Source organism: Nannospalax galili, unplaced genomic scaffold (assembly GCF_000622305.1).
Source record: "Nannospalax galili isolate Female #2095 unplaced genomic scaffold, S.galili_v1.0 scaffold19, whole genome shotgun sequence".
Taxonomy (NCBI): Eukaryota; Metazoa; Chordata; class Mammalia; order Rodentia; family Spalacidae; genus Nannospalax; species Nannospalax galili.
Window position 1 is genome coordinate 943,314 of NW_008342110.1, and position 18,888 is coordinate 962,201.

The window sequence follows — 18,888 nt, forward strand, 5'->3', positions numbered from 1 at the left end:
TGAGCCCAGGTTGGCCGCGACCTGAAAAAGATCCGCCTGCCTCTGCCTCCCAAGTACTGGGATTAAAGGCGTGTGCCACCACGCCTGGCACAAATAGAATTTTTTTTTAAATAAAAATAAATAGGGGCTGGAGAGATGGCCTAGCGGTTAAGAACACTCTTCTTGCAGAAGGCCCAGGTTCAAATCCCAGCACCCACATGGCAGCTAACAACTGTCTGTAACTCCAGTTCCAGGGGATCTGACAGCCTCTTCTGTCCTCCTTGGCATTGCACAACATGGGTGCATTTACCTACATGCAGGCATAACACTCATAACACATAAAGTAAAATTAATAAATAAAATTTTTTTAAAAAAAGAAAACTCTCTCAAGGGGTATGTTTTAAAAAATAAATAAATAAAATGAGAGAGCTGGACTGGGTCATCAAAATACTGTTTTCATTGAGCAGTGTTTATTGGGCACCTGCCATGTGCTGGTGAGGATACAGTCCTCACTGAGCTTGTCACCAAATACCATCTGGTCATTACTTCAGAATCACAAATCTGAGGAGTGTTAGGAAATAGCAACAGCACTGACCACAGTATGCCATATAGTGATCATTTAGTGAGTATTGGTTCTAGGCACAGCTGAACCTTACCTAGACCCCAGCCCCTACAGCTGGGATCCTCCTGTTCTCATTTTACATATGGCAAAACCAAACACAACTGGGATGTGGTATGTGGTAGTGTAAGAATCCCAGGACTCACTTTGGGTTAGCTCCAAATCCCTAACCACTGTGCCAGACCCCGTCTCCCAACTGTTTTTCGTCTTAAATAAGGCTTGTCATTTCCTTGCCTCTCAGCTCAGAAAGGGCAGCCCAGTGGTTTCTTAAGAAATACAAGGTTTTTCTTGTATTCCTTATTGTTTGTAGATGTCTCTTATAGTATGCTTGTGGGCATGTTTTATAAATGTTGGAACTTGGGCTGCCAGCACAAAATCACCCAGTGTACTTGCTAAAATGTCAACTCTTACATGCTAGTGCAGGCCTACCTAGTCACTCTCTGGGGTAGGAGGACCAGGAATCTACATTTCTTTTTTTTTTAACATTCTATTTATTATTTTTATTTTATGTGTATGCATGTATTGCCTGCATGTAGGTAAGTGCACCCAGGTCATGCAATGCCCACAGAGGACAGAAGAGATTGTCGAATTCCCTGGAACTGGAGTTACGGACAGCCATTAGCTGCCATGTGGGTGCTGGAATTCGAACCCAGATCTTCTGCAAGAACAGTCGGTGTTCTTAACTGCTGAGCCATCTCTCCAGCCCCAAGGAATCTACATTTTTAACAACTCTATCTAAAAATCCAAGGTTGATGTCTTGGTGGTACATATAGTGAGTGTGCCCTATGTGTTATACCCAAATGCCTTCTCTCTAATGACATTTTCTGATGATTTAAATCTCTGTGATAGGAAAAGCCTTGAAGAAAGCACTTTTGTACTCACTGTTTTTTGAGGGGGTCTTGTTTTCTGAGACAGGGTTTCCCTGTAGTCCCAGCTAGCCTGGCACTCACTATGTAAACCAGGCTGGCCTCCATCTCACAGAGATCTGCCTGCCTCTGGGACTAAAGGTGTGCACCACCATGCCCAGCTGGACTTAATACTCTTAAAAGCCAGCTTCTTGATGTGAGCTGATATTGTTGTGGGAGGAGAGCCTGGTGCTGCCTGGAAAGTTTCTTGTCCATCCGGTATCTACTGGGATACAGTCTCTGGGTTAGGACAGGTATCTGCTTTGAGCCACTGTTTTTTCTTTTGTGATGTCTTAACAGGGCTCTATTGTTCAGGTAGGATCCATGGTGAGATGGCCACAGAACAGGAACTTCAGCTCTACAGTAAGAATGTCAGAGGTGAAGTTACAGCCCAGAGCCTTTAGCAAAAGGGCTTGGTGAGGAAGCCCAGCATTGCCTCTGCCTACCTCCCTCCTGCTCCAGCCTCCAAGCTACTGAGTTGAACTGAGGTGTGGTAGGAAGGAGATTCAAGAATGCACAGGGATTCGAACTTTGAAAGCAGGGGTCCAGGTCCTGGCTCTAGCAGGGGCTCTCTTCTGAATCTCCATTTCCTCTTTCCTGGGGCATGGGAGATTTAAAGGAGACATTACAAATTGACTGCTCAGTCCCAGGGAAAGGGACCTGTTCATTCACTGCAAGCTGAGCTTTTCTTTTCTGTGGGTAGAAATTGCCACCAGGCCTGGGTGGCAGCCCTACACTTTCCATTTTCTTCTCCCTATGTCCCTCAGCTCCTTCCTTCTCTGTTTGGATGCCTATGACCTACCTATCTCTGTTCAGTAATCATTACTTAAGGGCTATGGTAGGAGCTTAGTGGGAGAGAACTTGCTCAAGGGACCTAAATTCAATCCCCAGCCAGAGTGGTGGGGAGAAGAAGCACTTAGAACTCAAGGCCTCTTAGGAAGGATGCTATCTAAGACCAGGAAGGAAACAGACCTTGGTCTTAAGGAGCAGAGACTATGTGGTAAACTCAGAAGCCAGTTCTTACTTAGGAGTGGTAAATATAAATGTAACTTCTCAAGAAGCCAGAATGATGCTGCTCTTGGGCATTTGCTTGGGAATTGGGAAAACCTAAAATGTTTCCAAGGAGACTACAAGGTTAAAAGTACATTGTCTGCCCTTTTTTTTTTTTCCTTTTAAAAGACCTCACTGTGTAGCCCTAGCTGGTCTCAGAGATCCCCCTACCTCTGCCTCCTGAATGTGGGATTAAAGGTGCTGCCACACCCTGTCTTTTCTTTCTTTTTTTTTTTTAAGTTAGGCTCTCACTATGGTCCCAGGCTGGTCTGAAACTCCTGGGTTCAAGCAATACTATTACCTCAGGCTCCAAGTGCTAGGACTTCAGGACTGCACTGCCAAGCCCAGCTCAAAACTACTTTAGCATGGTACTACAGCATTACCTGCCTTCTTCATGCCCCTTCTACACAAGTGTGCAGGGAAGGTGTCTAGGAGCAAGTGACTATAGCTATCAGGCATGAAGGCTAATGGGATCAGTCTACATGTTCTTGTGCTATAAAGAATCTCTTGAAGGCTCAGTGGTTAAGAGTGCGTGCTGCTCTTGCAAAGGACCCGAGTTCAGGTCCCAGAACCCACATCAGGCAGCACACGACTGCCATAATTCCAGTTTCAGGAGATCTGACACCTCTCACCTCCACAGGCTCCTGTGTTTACATGCACACATACCCACATGTAGGCAGATGTACACATAATTTAAAAGTAATAAAAATAAGTATTTTTTCTTAAAAAGAAACACTTGTGGTCAGGCATGGAAGCATGCATCTTTAATCCCAGCACTAGGGAGGCAGAGGCATGTGGATCGCTGTGAGATCAAGGCCAGTCTGGTCTACCTTGAGGAGTTCCAGGTCAGCTGAGGCTACAGAGAGATCCTGTCTTAAAACAAAAAGCATCTCTTGGCCTTCATTTAATAGATACAACCCATAGCAACACAAGTTCTTTGGGATCCTCAAGAATTTCTACAAGTTATAAATGGATTTTTGAGACCAGAAGGGCTCAAAATGTCTATTGTAGGGCTGCTCGGCCCAGTGCCCCAGGGTGCTAACAGAGGAGAACAGCTGGGCTGCCTTGTATGTACCCCATGACCTCCCTTGTGAGTCGTTAGGTATGAATATGAGTATGAATGAGTATGTGCATGAGAGAGAGAGAGAGAGAGAGAGAGAGAGAGAGAGAGAGCGCTTGGCATATAATTAGGGCTCAACAAATGTTTTGAAATGCCTTGACATTCGGTGTGTACCTGAGAGTACCAGCAAGGTTTGTGATTCTATAGGAAAAGATTTCCTTCCAGATAGTGGACTTTAGCTAAAGCCAAACTTAAATAATATTCTGTTCTCAAGAGGGGACCCTACCCATTCAAGACCCTCACTTGATGACTAAGGTCCTGGGGACAGTAGGTCTCCTCCTCATCACCCTTGGGGATCACATCTGGGAAGCAGCAGGCCCTCTGAGGCTGTGCAGTCCCTCAGCTCTACTCAGTCCTAAAAATGGGTCTCCGTGTCAGATGGCTCACAGTGTTTGGGAGTGAGCCAAAAAGTGCTCCAAAAAACAGTTACCACAGTGCACTGCAGCAAGAGCACTTCTGAAGCAGCTGACACCTCAGCCCATTTCCTCCAGTGTTAGGGCAGTGTCGGAATGCCAGAGAGAGATGGCATCTGCACCTTTCTCCAACAGTGCCATTACACAGGTGTCCTTGAAACAAAGACCAGCAGCATCATTGCCTATAAGTCAACAGGGAGCACTCCACTGAGCAGGTCACACCAGAGCTGCCTAGAAAGCAAGGTTCCCAGTTCATCTTGTACCTAGGGGAGCCTTCTGCATACAACACATATGTAAGGTGAATCCCGAGTCAGTAAGAGCAGCCAAGGTGTGGTCTAAGTATCCTCACAGCCTCTCTGGTTAGCCTCCTTCACAGAGGTCACTAGGAAGGTAGTGTAGCTTGTGGAAGGCCCCACAATGATGGAGACCTGAACTGAACCCTGGCACCTTGGCTGTAGGTCCTCTAAAGTGAGATGCCATCAAGATTCCTCCTAGTATCCCAGCCCTTGAAGGTTCACCTCAGCACCTCTATGCCTCCTCAGTGGGCACCGGGTGGGAAGAAACAGGAGCTGGGAGCCATGTCCCGAACAGAAGTCCAAGTCTTACTGGCTTCTGTGTGGCTTCTCTCTTAGTTCCTTCATTTAAAAAGTAAGGTGGGGGGCTAGAGAGATGGCTCAGTGGTTAAGAACACTGACTTTTACAGAAGACCTGGGTTCAAATCCCAGCACCCACATGGCAGCTAACAACTGTCCATAACTCCAGTCCCAGGGGATCTGACAGCCTCTTCTGTCCTCCGTGGGTGTTGCACAACATGGGTGCACTTACCTATACACAGGCAATATACTCATACACATAAAATAAAAATAATGAATAAAATATTTTTTAAAATAATAAAAAATAAGGTGATCTCAACACCTACCACAAAATTTGTTGGAAGGTTCATGTAAGGCCCTGTGAGCCAACACGGTTCCCTGGCTAAGAGAACAAAGTGAAGAGCAAGTCATAGAGGCTCTCAGCTGTTTGTATGTGTGTATTTATTTATTTATTTATTTATTTTTGTCTTTTTGAGACAGGGTTTCCCTGTAGCCCCAGCTGTCCTGGAACTCACTATGTAGACCAGGCTGGCCTTGAACTCACAGAGATCTGCCTGCCTCTGCCTCCCGAGTGCTAGGATTAAAGGTGTGCACCACCATGCCCGGCAGCTGTTTGTATTTAATTTCTCTGAGTCCTCATTTTTTTCTTCATATAATGCTGACAGTAAAATGTTTGGTCTGAGTTTGAAATGATGCAAGACAGGCTTGTTCAAAGCACAGTTCATAATAATTGTTCAATACAGGTTAGCCTTTATTATCTTTCGTGTGTGGGGAGGGGGTGGTAAAGCAGGACAGTACTGCTCCTGTGACAAAGCCAGCTATAGGCTCTGAGGCAAATCAAGTCCCAAATTACTGTTTGGGACAGGGAGACATCAATGACATCATGGTCTTGGCATTCCCCTGTGTTGAAAGGACTCTGCTCCAGGACCTTGCAACACAGTGGAAGCTCTGACCTGGGAGCTTGTCAGAAATGCAGAACCTTAGCTCCCACTACAGACCTCCAGAACCAGAATCTGCATTTTGACAAATTGCAGGTGATTACTGTTGTATGCTCACGCTCAAGATGCATTAGTGAGCGCGCAGAAAGAATGGCAAGTGGTAGCTTTGGGCATGGGGTAGGAAGGGTTAATGTGTCATTTGGCTCCAGCAAAGGCTCAGGAAACAGAAGGTTCCAGAGATTGAAGCATATGAACAGATAGAACAGGAAGACTCTCTTCCTGCCTGTGTCCTGGGCTGTGGGGGTCTCTGACCCGAGACCTGCTTTGAGCCCCTGTGCCTACAAATCAGGCTAGGGCAAAGGAAGGCCGCAGGGTGGCTGGCCTCAGCATTGCCAACAGGCACCCAAGAAAGCCCAGTCCTGAGGCCAAGGACATCTGAGGTCTAAGGCAGAATAGTAATGCTGGAGGAAAGCCGCAAGATTATGAGCAGGGCTCTCCCCAGAGAGATTGGTGACCCACCCAGGACAGCTGTGTGGGAGCCACTGTGTCTCCCTGGTGCTCTCTGGCCCCTACTCTCCCAGCCTCCAGTGGATGGGGGCAGGGTCCTATTTCAGAGTCTGACTGTCCTTGGCTTTCCTCCCCAGTACTGGAGCAGCTGCTCCCAGAGCTCACTGGGCTGCTCAGCCTCCTGGACCATGAGTACCTCAGCGACAGCACCCTGGAGAAGAAGATGGCTGTGGCCTCCATCCTGCAGAGCCTGCAGCCCCTCCCAGGTCAGCCCACAGGAGTCCCATTTACATGGACAGCAGCAGTACCCTTGACCTGAGGGCCTATAGAAAGGGATGTCTCAGCCTCATAGCACAGAGTATCATATTGTGGCCCAGCATCCTCATCCACTTGGGCCCCGCGCCTCCACTGCAGTCTGGCTGTGCTCTCTGTCCTCCTTCAATCCCCAGCCCTTCATAGACTCACATAGAATATGCACACTCACACCTACCACATAACACAAAACACTCTCAACATAATTTTTTTGCACAATATATTCAAACAAGACATACTCCTGTGCTTCATACACACCACACTCAAAACAGCAAACACTAATGCATACATACAGCACACACACAAATACATGTTCTGGCTATACTAGACAGTGCACATGTGTATGTACATCACACTCACAAATAGACATACACTCCTGTGTACCTCTGACACATACATTCATCCTCTAGAGTTACACACTGCCCGTGACTTTGCTCATGTCCCCTATAAACCCATGTCTGTGTCCCTCACTGTCTGTCCAGCAACATGCCTCCTCACCTGCCCCAGCCTCTCCAATATAGCCCGAGTCAGCAGATAGCATGGTGTGTCTTCATACTTCTAATAAGCTGTACCTAGTCCTGCAGAGCTCCTGGAGTCTAAGGGATGGAGTTAATGTCACCTGCTGCTTCTCAGGATCACTGGGAAGTGAAAAGGACTAACGTTCCCTCCTCACTGGAGCTCTGTTTCCTCACCATCCCCTGAGCAGCCCTATAGCACTAGACTTCTGGGTACCCTTTCATATGGAGACAGTGGTCACAGTCACGGTGACAGTGCAAACAAGTAGAAGAGGTAAGCTAGCCTTCCCTCCTCACTGTGATATATCCTCCTTCCTCTCAGCAAAGGAAGTCTCCTACCTGTATGTGAATACTGCAGACCTGCATTCTGGGCCCAGCTTTGTGGAGTCTCTCTTTGAAGAATTTGGTAAGTACCTTCTCCTGATCTTAGCTTTGAACCATCTCTCTCTCTCTCTCTCTCTCTCTCTCTCTCTCTCTCTCTCTCTCAGCAGTTATCAGCAGTCATCAGCAGTCAAGAGTTCCTCAGCTAAGGTTGGGACTTCTTACCCACTTCCCATTTCTATGCTTAAATTCTGAACCATTAAGTCTTCTTGAGTTCCCAAGGCACTGACACCCAGGCTTGTGGGAATGAATGTGTAAGCCAAAGTACACAGCACAGAGTGGTTGTAGTGGTTGTCTTGCCACTATTGCCATCCATTGGTCTTGGGCTGAGAGGTCCACCAATACAGCAGAAAATGGGAACTCTGACAGAGAATTCACTATTGCCATCCATTGGTCTTGGCCATCAGGGACCCTGGGCTGAGAGGTCCACCAATACAGCAGAAAATGGGAACTCTGACAGAGAATGGCTGCCTGGAGTGGCCAAGCTGGCACAAGGGAGGGAGGTTGCTAACCAGCTGTTCTAGGGAAGAAAGCTGCGGTCTAGAAGAGTTTTCAGAACTGTAGGCTTAGGGGAAACTGCATGCCTCTATAACCACACCCTCAAAGACCTCTGGAGCACCTCACAAAGATGATCTGCTTTCATCTCTGTCGCTCTGGAAGCCAGACCAGTCAGGGATTAGTGCAGCCAGCCTACAAAGGAAGCACCCTGTTAAGCTACTTGCTTGGGTTACTAATGGTGGAGGTGGTGGGGCCTGGTCTCACAGGCAGGCCTCTGGACCCCAAACCCAGCCCTCTTCCTTCTGCCATGCCTATCCTTGGCTTTCTCTGTAGACTGTGACCTGGGTGATCTTCGGGACATGCCAGAGGATGATGGGGAACCCAGCAAAGGAGCCAGCCCTGAGCCAGCCAAGAGCCCATCTCTGAAAAGTGTGAGTCATGGCCCTGTATAGGGAGGGTGAGGGAAGCTCTTCCAGTAATCCCAGCAACCCTCGTGGTTGTGCAGGACCCCCTTCTCTTTCCACAATGATGGTTAATGGCAGATTAAGTATCATATGGACATTCAGTGGCCTGTGACATGCTTACTGTGATTCCTGCTGAGCAGTGAGAAGGTACTGAACTTGATCTGTGCCATCTGGCCCAAAGGACATTGCCCCAGACTCCTGGAGAAAAAAAGCTGTGGACTAGGAAGTGGGTATTCTCTGCTGTCCCCACTGCTCTGCTGGGAGGTCTTGAGCAAGCTGCTAACCAGTTTGGAGCCTGAATTTTCACACCTACAAAGCAAATGATTAGATCTCAGGTTCCTAACCTTGAAACCACAGAATTAAAAACAGGCATTGTCAGACACAAAATTGATTATCGTCACCTCCATCAGAGGTACTAATTGATAGCAGCTTGTTCTACCCTTTACTCACAGCAACTACAGGTACACAGAACAATTGCCATCCCAGTCTAATAGCTAAGGGGTTAAGCACCCAGTGTCCCACAGCTAGTAAATGACAATACTTAGCTGAAGAAGTGGAGTTTCCTGGCCCCATGTTTGCCTCACTAAATAATATGCCTCATGCTTTCTTGTCCTGTTGCTCCTCATATAGTGACAGAGAATGTAGAGCTCACACTCGTGTTTGAGAACTCAGTATGTCCAATCAAAAGTTTACCTGCCACTTTGGGCAGTTTGCAAAACTTTAATAAGGCACTACAAAGCTACAAAGAGCTCTGATGCTTACAGAATTTATAGAAATAGCACAGGACAAAGAGGCTTTCAAATTTTCCAGCTCTGAGGCTATTATATCTTATGACTTAGACCAGTGTGGTGGCACATGCTGGTAATCCCAGCATCCGGGGGAGATGTGGGGATTGCAAGTTCAAGGCCAGCCTGGGCTACATAATGAGACACCCCCCAAAAAAAATAAAAAACCCTATGACTTCACATTCAAACTACCACCTTCCTCCTCTGAGCTCTAGCTTCCTGCCCCACAGCCTCCCTCCCTCCTACTACGTGCCTCATCCTGTGGGCCCAGACATCCAGCTTCACACACTTTCTGCCTTTCTTTTCTACTGCAGGCAGCCGACCTGCCTCCACCACTGCCCAACAAGCCTCCACCTGAGGACTACTATGAGGAGGCCCTTCCTCTGGGACCTGGAAAGTCCCCTGAGTACATCAGCTCACACAGTAAGTTCTGGTTCCTTCAGGGCTTCCAGGATTCCCTCCTTGAGAAGCAGGTCCTAAGTTTCTGCCTGTCACTCCTTCCCTGGGTGGGGCTGACCTTTTCTCAGCCAGACTGGGTGACCAATGGCATAGCCCAGGGGCTTGACTTCTCATCTTAGTTCTGTGTGGCTTTAGACAAACCCTTGTCTTCTCTGGAGCTCTGTTTCTCCACCCTTAAAACAACAAGAGGCACTAGATCCATTCATAACAGAGTATTAGGACACAAGTGCAGCCATTCACACTGCTTCACCCCCTCACCCCCCAGCTTAGGTGTCTTGATTTGTTTCATATGGATGTGTTGGGTTATCAAGCCTGCACATAGGATATGGTCTGTGGTCTAAACTAAGGTCTTCAGAGTTCAGCCCCCAACCCCAGAAAGTCATACAATGGTATAGGCAGACATACTAAAGGCTTTATTTATATCTAGTTCAACACATCTGTTTTGAAAAATATATATGAATATTTTACCATATTTATGATCTATTATAACATAATACTTGTAAACAGACCATGCATATAATTAATACATAAATAAGTATAAAAATATTCTGCATGCACTGAGCTTGGTGGTACACACTTTTAATCCTAGCATTCGGGAGGCAGAGCAGATGGATCTGGTCTACACAGTTCCAGCCCAGCTGGGACTACAGGGAGACCCTGTCTAAAAAAAAAAAAAAAAAAAAAAAAAAAAAAAAAAAAAAAAAAAAAAAATTATGTACGTATTTTTACTGATGGATTTGCTTAATATTTTTCAAAGGGCACTAAAACAGGTTACCTTAGAGAAATCTCTTGAATTACCCACAAAAGAGAGTCAATCTCTTCCCTTGGCTTCCCAAGTGTAAGGATAAGGTGGAATCCCTTTCTTGAGCATGGGGACTTGACATACACAGGGAAACTGCAGCTTTGGATGTCAGAGCATGTGCGGCTGAGTCTATTGGTAACAGTGTCAGTGTGGTACTTCCTGTCCATCCCACAGCACAGTGGAAGGTTCTCCACCTGCCAGACTGCAAATCAAAGAAGTCTGTGCTGATCAGAAATGAATTCACATACTAATATATGGGAATGGGCCTGTTATGAAGAAAACCAACCATAGAATACATCATGGAATGTGATGTCATTTGTTTGTTTCTTTAAATGGGGTGTATACATTCATGCATAAATTTTGACAATTTCTAGGACATACAAGAAACTAACAACAGGATTTAGGAAGTGAATAGAAATCTGGGCAGGACACTGGACAGGTAGCTCAGTGAGGTAGCCCTTGTGTATTTGAGGCTCTGGGTTTTATTCCCAACACCACAAAATAAAAATACAATAATAGGTGAACATGATGTGAGGTTTGAGAAACATGCCTCTTATTGAAGCCAGTTTGATGACATTCACTCTAATCCCAGCTACTCAGAAAGCTGAGGCAGGAAGCTTGCTTGGGCTTGACCTCGAGGCCCCTTCTGAACAGAAGCAGGGGAGGGAACAAGGAAGAAGGAAATAAGTAAATAAATACATCTGGGCAAAGGGAACATATTCCTTCACTCTTTTGTACTGATTGTACTTTTATAGTAGGCAAAGATTTTTTATTATGATAAAATATAAAGTAAACTATTTCACTATTCTAAAATGTCCAGCCAGCAGTATATCATGCATTGTGTCACAGCCACTACTGCTATCTAATTCCCAAGCATTTTCATTATCCCAAAAGCAACATCAGGAAGTACTCCCTCCCCAGTCATTGCTGCCCCAGGCCCCAACCTCTGCCAACCACATACCTGCTTTCTGGAAATACGGATTTGCCTGTTCTGGACATTGTATATAAGTAGAATCATAATTTGAGACTTTCATACTTGACTGCTGTCCTGGTTTGTCTCTCCATTGCTGTGACAAAACACTCTGACCAATACCAACTTGGAGAGGAAAGGGTTTATTTATCTTACATCTCCCAGGTCACAGTTCATCCAGGAGCCCAAGGTAGGAACTCAGGGCAGGAACCTGGAGGCAGGAGCTGGAGCACAGGCCATGGAGGAATGCTGCTTACTGGCTTGCTCCCCTGGCCCCTGCTCAGCCTGCTTTCTTATGCAACACAGGCCCACCTGCCCAGGGGTGGCACCACCCATAGTGGGCTGGGCCTTCCCACATCACTCATCAAGAAGATGCCCCTCAGACATGGCCACAGGCCAGTCCAATAGAGGCAATTCCCCGATTGAGGCTCCCTCAACCCAGGTGTGTCCAGTTGACACTAAAACTATCCAGCACAGCTGCTTTCACTTAATGTGCCATTTCCAAGGTTCATCCATGTTAGAGCATGTAGTGGTACATCCTTCTTCTTGTGACTAATGCCCTATCTATAAAATGGGACTGTGCTTCCCTGCCTGCCTTATGGAGATCAAAGGGGACAATAATAATGACAGCTGGCATTTGTCTAGCACATTCCATGCACCAGGCTCTAGTTGAGCTTCCATCACATCACTATGTAGGTAGGGACTGCTCAGTACACAGAAGAAATCTGGAAGGCAGACACCTTCCCTCTTTCAAACTCACTCAGTAGCTAGCAGGCAAGATTTGAGCCCAACTCAGCTGGTGTTTGTCTCTCATGCCGACAACAGAGTTCCTAAGAACCTTCCAGGGAGGGACTGTCTAGGTCAAAATAACCTTATGTATATGTATAGACTTTTTAAATTTTTATTTTATGTGTATACAGGTTGCTGTATGTAAAAATGCACCCATGTTGTGCAGTGCCCGCAGAGGCCAGAAGAGGGCACTGGATCCCCTTGAACTGAGTTACAGACAGTTGTTAGCCACCATGCACATGCTAGGAACTGAACCCGGCTCCTCTGCAAGAGCAGCCAGTGCTCTTAACCACTGAGTCATGTCTCCAGCCCTAATCTTACATGCTTTTTAAAAATAATTCTTTTGAGACTGGCTTAGTGGTGCACGCCTTTAATCCCAGCACTCGGGAGGCAGAGGCAGGCAGATCTCTGTGAGTTCAAGGCGAACTTGGTCTACATAGTGAGTTCCAGGACAGCTGGGGCTACAGGGAGACCCTGTCTCAAAAAGACCCAAAAAAAAAAAAAAAATTCTGTTGAGAGATGAGCTGAGTGCGGGTCTGTGGGGAGGCGGACAGCTCGGTGGCAGACTACAGACCTCCCCAGGGTCTCTCCACCAAGACCCTGTCGGGTAGGTGAGTGGCTCGCTTTAAGAGCAAGCCTTCTCGGATTGGCTTCTTCATGGCTCAGACCCGAGCTGCGCTCTTGGTGGAGGACGGCAGCTAGTGAGCGCAGTTGATTGAGGAAATACTAGGCGGGCATCATGGCTGTCGAGGGTTCATCAGGAGGCTAAATCTAGCAGCGAGGGATAAAGATGTGGAGAGATTTTTCAAGGGCTATGGACGGATCAGATATTGACCTGAAAAGAGGTTTGGGTTTTGTGGGATTTGAGGACCCAAGGGATGCAGATGATGTTGTTCATGAACTCCATAGAAAAGAACTTTGCAGTGAGAGGGTTGCCATTGAACATGCTCAGGCTTGGGCTCGAGGTGGACGAGATAGAGGATGCAACTCTGACCGTTTTAGTAGTTGCAGACCTCGAAATGATTGAAGAATCCACCCGTAAGAACAGAAAATCAGCTTATAGGTGAGAATTTATCCTCAAGAGTCAGCTGGCAGCCTATCTGTGTCATTGGCCTTATGATGAGGAGTGCCTGTGGGTTATCCTAATTGTTGTCTTGGTCACTCTTGGTTGGGCCTGGTTAACTTTGCTGTAAGTTAGCTCCTATAATGATCAATTGGCCACCTCTAGATTTGTTTGCCGGTCTAGACATAATCGGTGCACTTACTTGAAGTGCCGGGTTGCAGCAAACCCAGAATGTTGATAACATGATCTGATCCTTGAGAGCTGTCTTCCCATAACACTTCCGAGTAAGAGGTCCTGGTCAAAAGAGTTGAAAGATACGAGATAACTTGTTCATTGGAATCCTGATCACAGTAAAGTGGTCCTTCGTAATTGCACAAGAGTAAAACATGTCTGTATCGCCAATAGTCTGCTAATAGGAAGGGCTGTGTGATTAAAGACTTCCACCGATTGGGTAGTATCCTTCAATGGGTGGTGAAGAGCCAGTCAGGCCTATGTCAGGAGGGTCTCCAACTGCTTAATGGTTTGCTGCTTGACTAGCCTAGGGAAATATTAATAAAGGATCTCAAAGATTTCATGAGACAAGCTGGAGAAGTGACCTTTGCTGATGCACATCGACCTAAATTAAATGAAGGGGTGGTTGAGTTTGACTTAAAAGAATGCTACTGAAAAACTTTCTGGAAAGGAAATAAATTGGGCAAAAATCAAATTAATCAAAGGCAGCAAAAGGCACAGGTCAAGAAGCAGGTCTCGATCTTGGACCAGGAGTTCCTCTAGGTCTTGTAGCCAATCTCATTCCCATAGAAGCAAGTCTTAGCCGATCAAGAAGCAGGAACAGGAGCCAGAACAAGTCTTCTTCTGTTAGTAGGTCTCCTGTGCCTGAGAAGAGCCAGAAACGTGGTTCTTCAAGTAGATCTAAGTCTCCGGCTTCTGTGGATCGCCAGAGGTCCCGATCTCGGTCCAGGCCCAGATCAGTTGACAGTGGCAATTAAACTGTAAATAACTTGCCCTGGGAGCTTTTTTTTTAATAAACAAAACAAATTCCCAAACCATATTTGCTAAAAATTCTGGTATGTGCTTTTCCGTGGGAGTGGGGTTTGGAGGGGGGTTGGGCCTGGCTGGATTTCTTTGTAGATGTGGACCACCAACGGGCTGTTGAAAACTAATTGTAGTAAATGTCTTTTGATAAGCCTTCTGCTCACATTTTGTGAATGTCTGAAGTATATAGTTTGTGTATATTGACAGAGCTTTTTGATAACTAAAGCAAATTTAATTTTTTGTACTAGAAAATTTAGTTCATGGTTCAAATAATAATGTTAATTCAAGATTAGTTTAATTTCTAAATTAAACTAATAGCTTTGGACACTTTGAAAGAGCTTTAAATTTGCTTGTATATAACAACTTAATTTGAATTTTCCTTGTTAGGGTCAAGGGTGTCCTCCCACTATTAATAGCTGCAGAACAGACATTAAAGTAGCTGTTTGTTATTGATAATAAAATATTATCAAATAATTATAAAAAAAATAATAGTTCTGTTGAGTGGCCAGGTGTGGTAGTACACGCCTTTAATCCTAGCACTTGGGAGGCAGAGACAGGCAGATCTCTGTGAGTTCAAGTCCAGCCTGGTCTGGTCTACATAGGGAGTTCCAGATCAGCTGGGGCTACAGGGAGACCCTGTCTCAAAAAGACCAAAAAAAAAAAAAAAAAAAAAAACGAATTCTGTTGAATGAATTTGTTTCAGTTCATTAGAGTGCCACATCTTTTCTTCTTTCATGTAACTTTAGAATTTCACCTTCACATAGTTGTTTGTTTTCAATCCAAATTCCTGAGCCCAGCTCACTCTAGTGAATCAAGTCCCTAGGAGAAGCAATTTGGGATGCCCACCAGCCTGGCTGCTGCACTGAGGCTGTTCTGCCACCCAGCGGCAGAGGGACATTACCATGAAAATCAGCACTGGTCGCTGTTGCAGTCAGCATGTGCTCTTAGTGTCCTCTCTAGTCTGCTTGTCCTGTTGTAGTTCCATAGCTTTACAGAGGACATTGTCTTTACAGCACAAAAGCATATATATTAGGAAGTGGATAGAAGGGCTGAGGTAGAAGACAGGAGATCAGGGCAGGGCAGAGGGAGGTCTGAACTCAGGCAGCTCGTACCACATACCCTGTAGTGCAGAGACCAGAGCTGTGGCCATGACATATTCATTCCCTCTCTCTCTCTCCCTCCCTCCCTCCCTCACGTATGTACACATGCACGTGTGTACACAAACATACACATAATGCCACTAGGTAAAGAGGGACTGATCACTCATTCCCCGGAGACCAGAGGAAATGTCTTTTGAATTAGGTCTTGAAGGGTGAGTAGGAGCTCTCTGATAAAAATATAAGAAGGCATAGAGACTAGCATGAATGTAGACCTGGAGGTATAACAGGGCCCAGCAAGGCAGTTCCTAGTGACAGGTACAGAGGGTTAAGTGGACAGCCAGAGCAGAGAGATGCAGAAGCAGCACCTTACACCCTAGCTAGGGCTGCCTGAGCCCTGACTCTGTCCCCTGAGGCCTTCCCAGCCCTGACCCTGGACACTGCCACACTTCTGCAAGCTCAGCTCTTTCTGACAATCCCACAGATGGCTGCAGCCCGGCCCAGTCGATTGTGGATGGCTACTATGAGGATGCAGACAGCAGCTACCCCACCACAAGGATGAATGGAGAGCTAAAGAACTCTTGTATGTATACACAGCTGCTTGCATAGCTGTCTCCTGAAGAGCTGGCCTTGAGCATGCACATACCACCACTCACCAGGCTGTTATCACCACAGAGGCCCTAGAGCCCTTGTTGTCAGTGACCCAACCTTGGAATGGGGGGTCACTCAACTCTTGCCCTGATCTGACTCTTAGTGCCTGATCTGTGGGGAATTTAGTTTCCTTATCTGTCCTGGGGGTTTTCTGGGTTATAGGATGATCTGAGATGACAGCCATGGAAAATGATGGGGTCAGTACAATAACAGAAGTTTACTGAATGCATCTTGGTGCCAGACACCTGGCTAAGCATTCTACATACATGCTGTGGGTCCAAGCAGCCAGACCAATTGGGATCTGTTATTTATTATGCTACATATTGATGAAGACACAGAAACTCCAATAAGTGAAGTCACCAGGAGTGCAGGACAGGCCATTCTAAAGCACAGTACCCTGAGTAAGGCCTGAAGCCCTTCTCCATACTGCCACTGCATTACACATCTTGGGCCAAGAGCAGGCTGCCTGCTTTGGGTGCGAAGGGGCTTTCTTTCCTAGGGGTGGCACAGAGACTGAAGGTCCTTTCCCATGATGCCTGCAGACAATGACTCTGACGCCATGAGTAGTTCCTACGAGTCCTATGATGAGGAGGAGGAGGAGGAGGAGGAAGAAGGGAAGGGGACACAGCCTCAGCACCAATGGCCCTCAGAGGAAGCCTCCATGCACCTGGTGAGGGACTGCAGGATATGTGCCTTCCTGCTTCGGAAAAAGCGCTTCGGGCAGTGGGCCAAGCAGCTAACAGTCATCAAAGAAGACCAGCTCCTGGTGAGTGCCTCAGCCAGGCCCTGGGTGGGTCCCTATGGACCAGAGGGTGTGTCCTCTGTGGCCTCTGTACAGTGCTTCAGAACTCCAACAAATACACTCACAAAACCAGATGAAGGCTCACCCATTTTCTTGCCAGAGAAGAATCTTTTTTATCACTTAAAACAGCATTCAAGGCTGGGGAGATGGCTCAGCAGTTAAGAACACTGACTGCTCTTACAAAGCACCCACATGGCAGCTGAAAACCGTCTATAACTCCAGTTCCAGGGGTTCCAGTGCCCTCTTTTGGCCTCCACTGGCACCAGACACACACATCAATGCACTTATATACATGCAGGCAAACATTCATACACATAAAATAAAAATAATCTTTTAAAAAGCATTTATTCTTCATTATGAAAATTAAGGTACTTAATTATAAGACTAGAGAGAGGGATAGGAATGTAGCTCAGTGTCAGAGTGCTTGCCTAACATGCACAAGGCCCCAGTACCACCAAAGAAAAAGTGATTAAAAAAAAATTCACACCAGGCATAGTGGTGCACGCCTTTAATCCCAGCACTCAGGAGGCAGAGGCAGGCGGATCTCTGTGAGTTCAAGGCCAGTCTGGGCTACACAGTGAGTTCCAGGACAGCTGGGGCTACAGGGAGACCCTGTCTCAAAAAGACCAAAAAAATAAATAAAATAAAATTTAAAAATCCATGCGTATAATCCCAGACTTTGGGAGGTTGAGGCAGGAGAATTTTCATGACTTCAAGACCAACCTTGGGCTAATATAGTAAGTACGAGGCCAGCCAGGGCTACATAGCAAGACCCTGGAAAGAGACAGGTTGAATGAATCTCATTGACTACAAGGTGATCACTCCCCATTTCCATCCTTGTCTCTATATCTCTGTCTTTTATAAAACCAGTCCTCTGCCTGCACTTAGAATTATATAATGTGCTGCCTTTGAATGCACCATCTCATAACTATCATTTCCTATAAGAAAATGCATTTTGAATTCCACAGTAGGAAAATGAATATAATTTCAGAAAAAAATAATAGCTATTCCTCTAAAATAATGTCTCTTGGCAAGCTTTGTTCAACACACATGCCTTTGAAATCAGACCTTATCTCACCCCGAGCAGAGAGCACTCACTGCAGGCCAGGGCCAGTCTAAGGGCCATATCGGCGTGTTTCCATTCCTTCTACCTCCATTTCCCTGTTTTGCTTAACTGGTGACAGCAGCCAGGTCCTCCAACCTAGAGGAAGCAGTGAGGGCAGCATCCAGCTCCAAAGGGAAAGCTTTAGCAGTTCCCCAATAAGGGGACAAGCTTGCTGTGGTGTGTTTGCCACTGTCCCCATCATCATGGGAAGGGCAGATCCCTCCCTTCTCTTTGGTTTCCTTGGTTTTGGGTTTCATAAACGGATTTCAAGAATACCTTTTTCTGCCTCTATTGAGAGGTGTGATTTTTCTCTGATGAATTATTTGTGTTTGATGTTTGAATGTTAAACCATCCTTGTGTTCCTAAAATAAGCCCCTAGAGGTAATATGCTTTTTTGTGTGTGTAGATTCCATCTGCTAGTAATTTTGTTTAGGGGTTTTGCAACTATGTTGTGAAAGAAATCAGCCTATGTTTTTCTTTTAAAAAGTTTCTATTTATTTATTTATTTATTTATTTATTTATTTATTTATTTTGTGTGTGTGTGTGTGTGTGTGTGTGTGTGTGTTTGCATATGTGTTCCACGTGAACATGTGGAGATCAAAGGACAGCTTTCAGGCATCTGTTCTTTCCTTCCATCATGTGGGTGTCAGGGACAGAACTCAGGTCATAATCAACTTGGTGGCAAGTACCTTACTCACTGAGCCGTGTCACTAGTCCTCTCTTTAAAAAAGTTTATTAGGCCGGGTGTGGTGGTGCATGCCTTTAATCCTAGCACTTGGGAGGCAGAGGCAGGCGGATCTCTGTGAGTTCGAGGCCAGCCTGGTCTACATAGCGAGTTCCGGGTCAGCTGGGGCTACAGGAGACCCTGTCTCAAAAAGATGAAGACATCTGTAACTCCAGTTCCACACAGCCTCTTCTGTCCTCCGAGGGCATCGCACAACACAGGTGCACTTACCTACATGCAGGCAATATATACATACACATTAAAAAAAATGATAAATTAAAAAAAAGTTTATTAGTATGTATTAATTATATA

The 18,888-nt window shown here is 46.0% G+C and overlaps 1 protein-coding gene and 1 pseudogene across 1 annotated transcript in view; both read left to right on the forward strand.

Annotated features, from left to right (window-relative positions):
* The window catches only part of Afap1l1 (actin filament associated protein 1 like 1), a 45,921-nt gene that overhangs the window by 1,281 nt on the left and 25,752 nt on the right, over nt 1-18,888 (forward strand). The window contains exons 2-7 of the mRNA XM_029565829.1: nt 6,262-6,390; nt 7,274-7,357; nt 8,164-8,261; nt 9,394-9,502; nt 15,779-15,877; nt 16,488-16,711. Of these exons, the coding sequence (XP_029421689.1) occupies nt 6,262-6,390; nt 7,274-7,357; nt 8,164-8,261; nt 9,394-9,502; nt 15,779-15,877; nt 16,488-16,711 (743 nt within the window). The remainder of the gene's footprint in view (nt 1-6,261; nt 6,391-7,273; nt 7,358-8,163; nt 8,262-9,393; nt 9,503-15,778; nt 15,878-16,487; nt 16,712-18,888) is intronic.
* Nucleotides 10,446-14,174, forward strand: LOC103738098 (annotated as a pseudogene).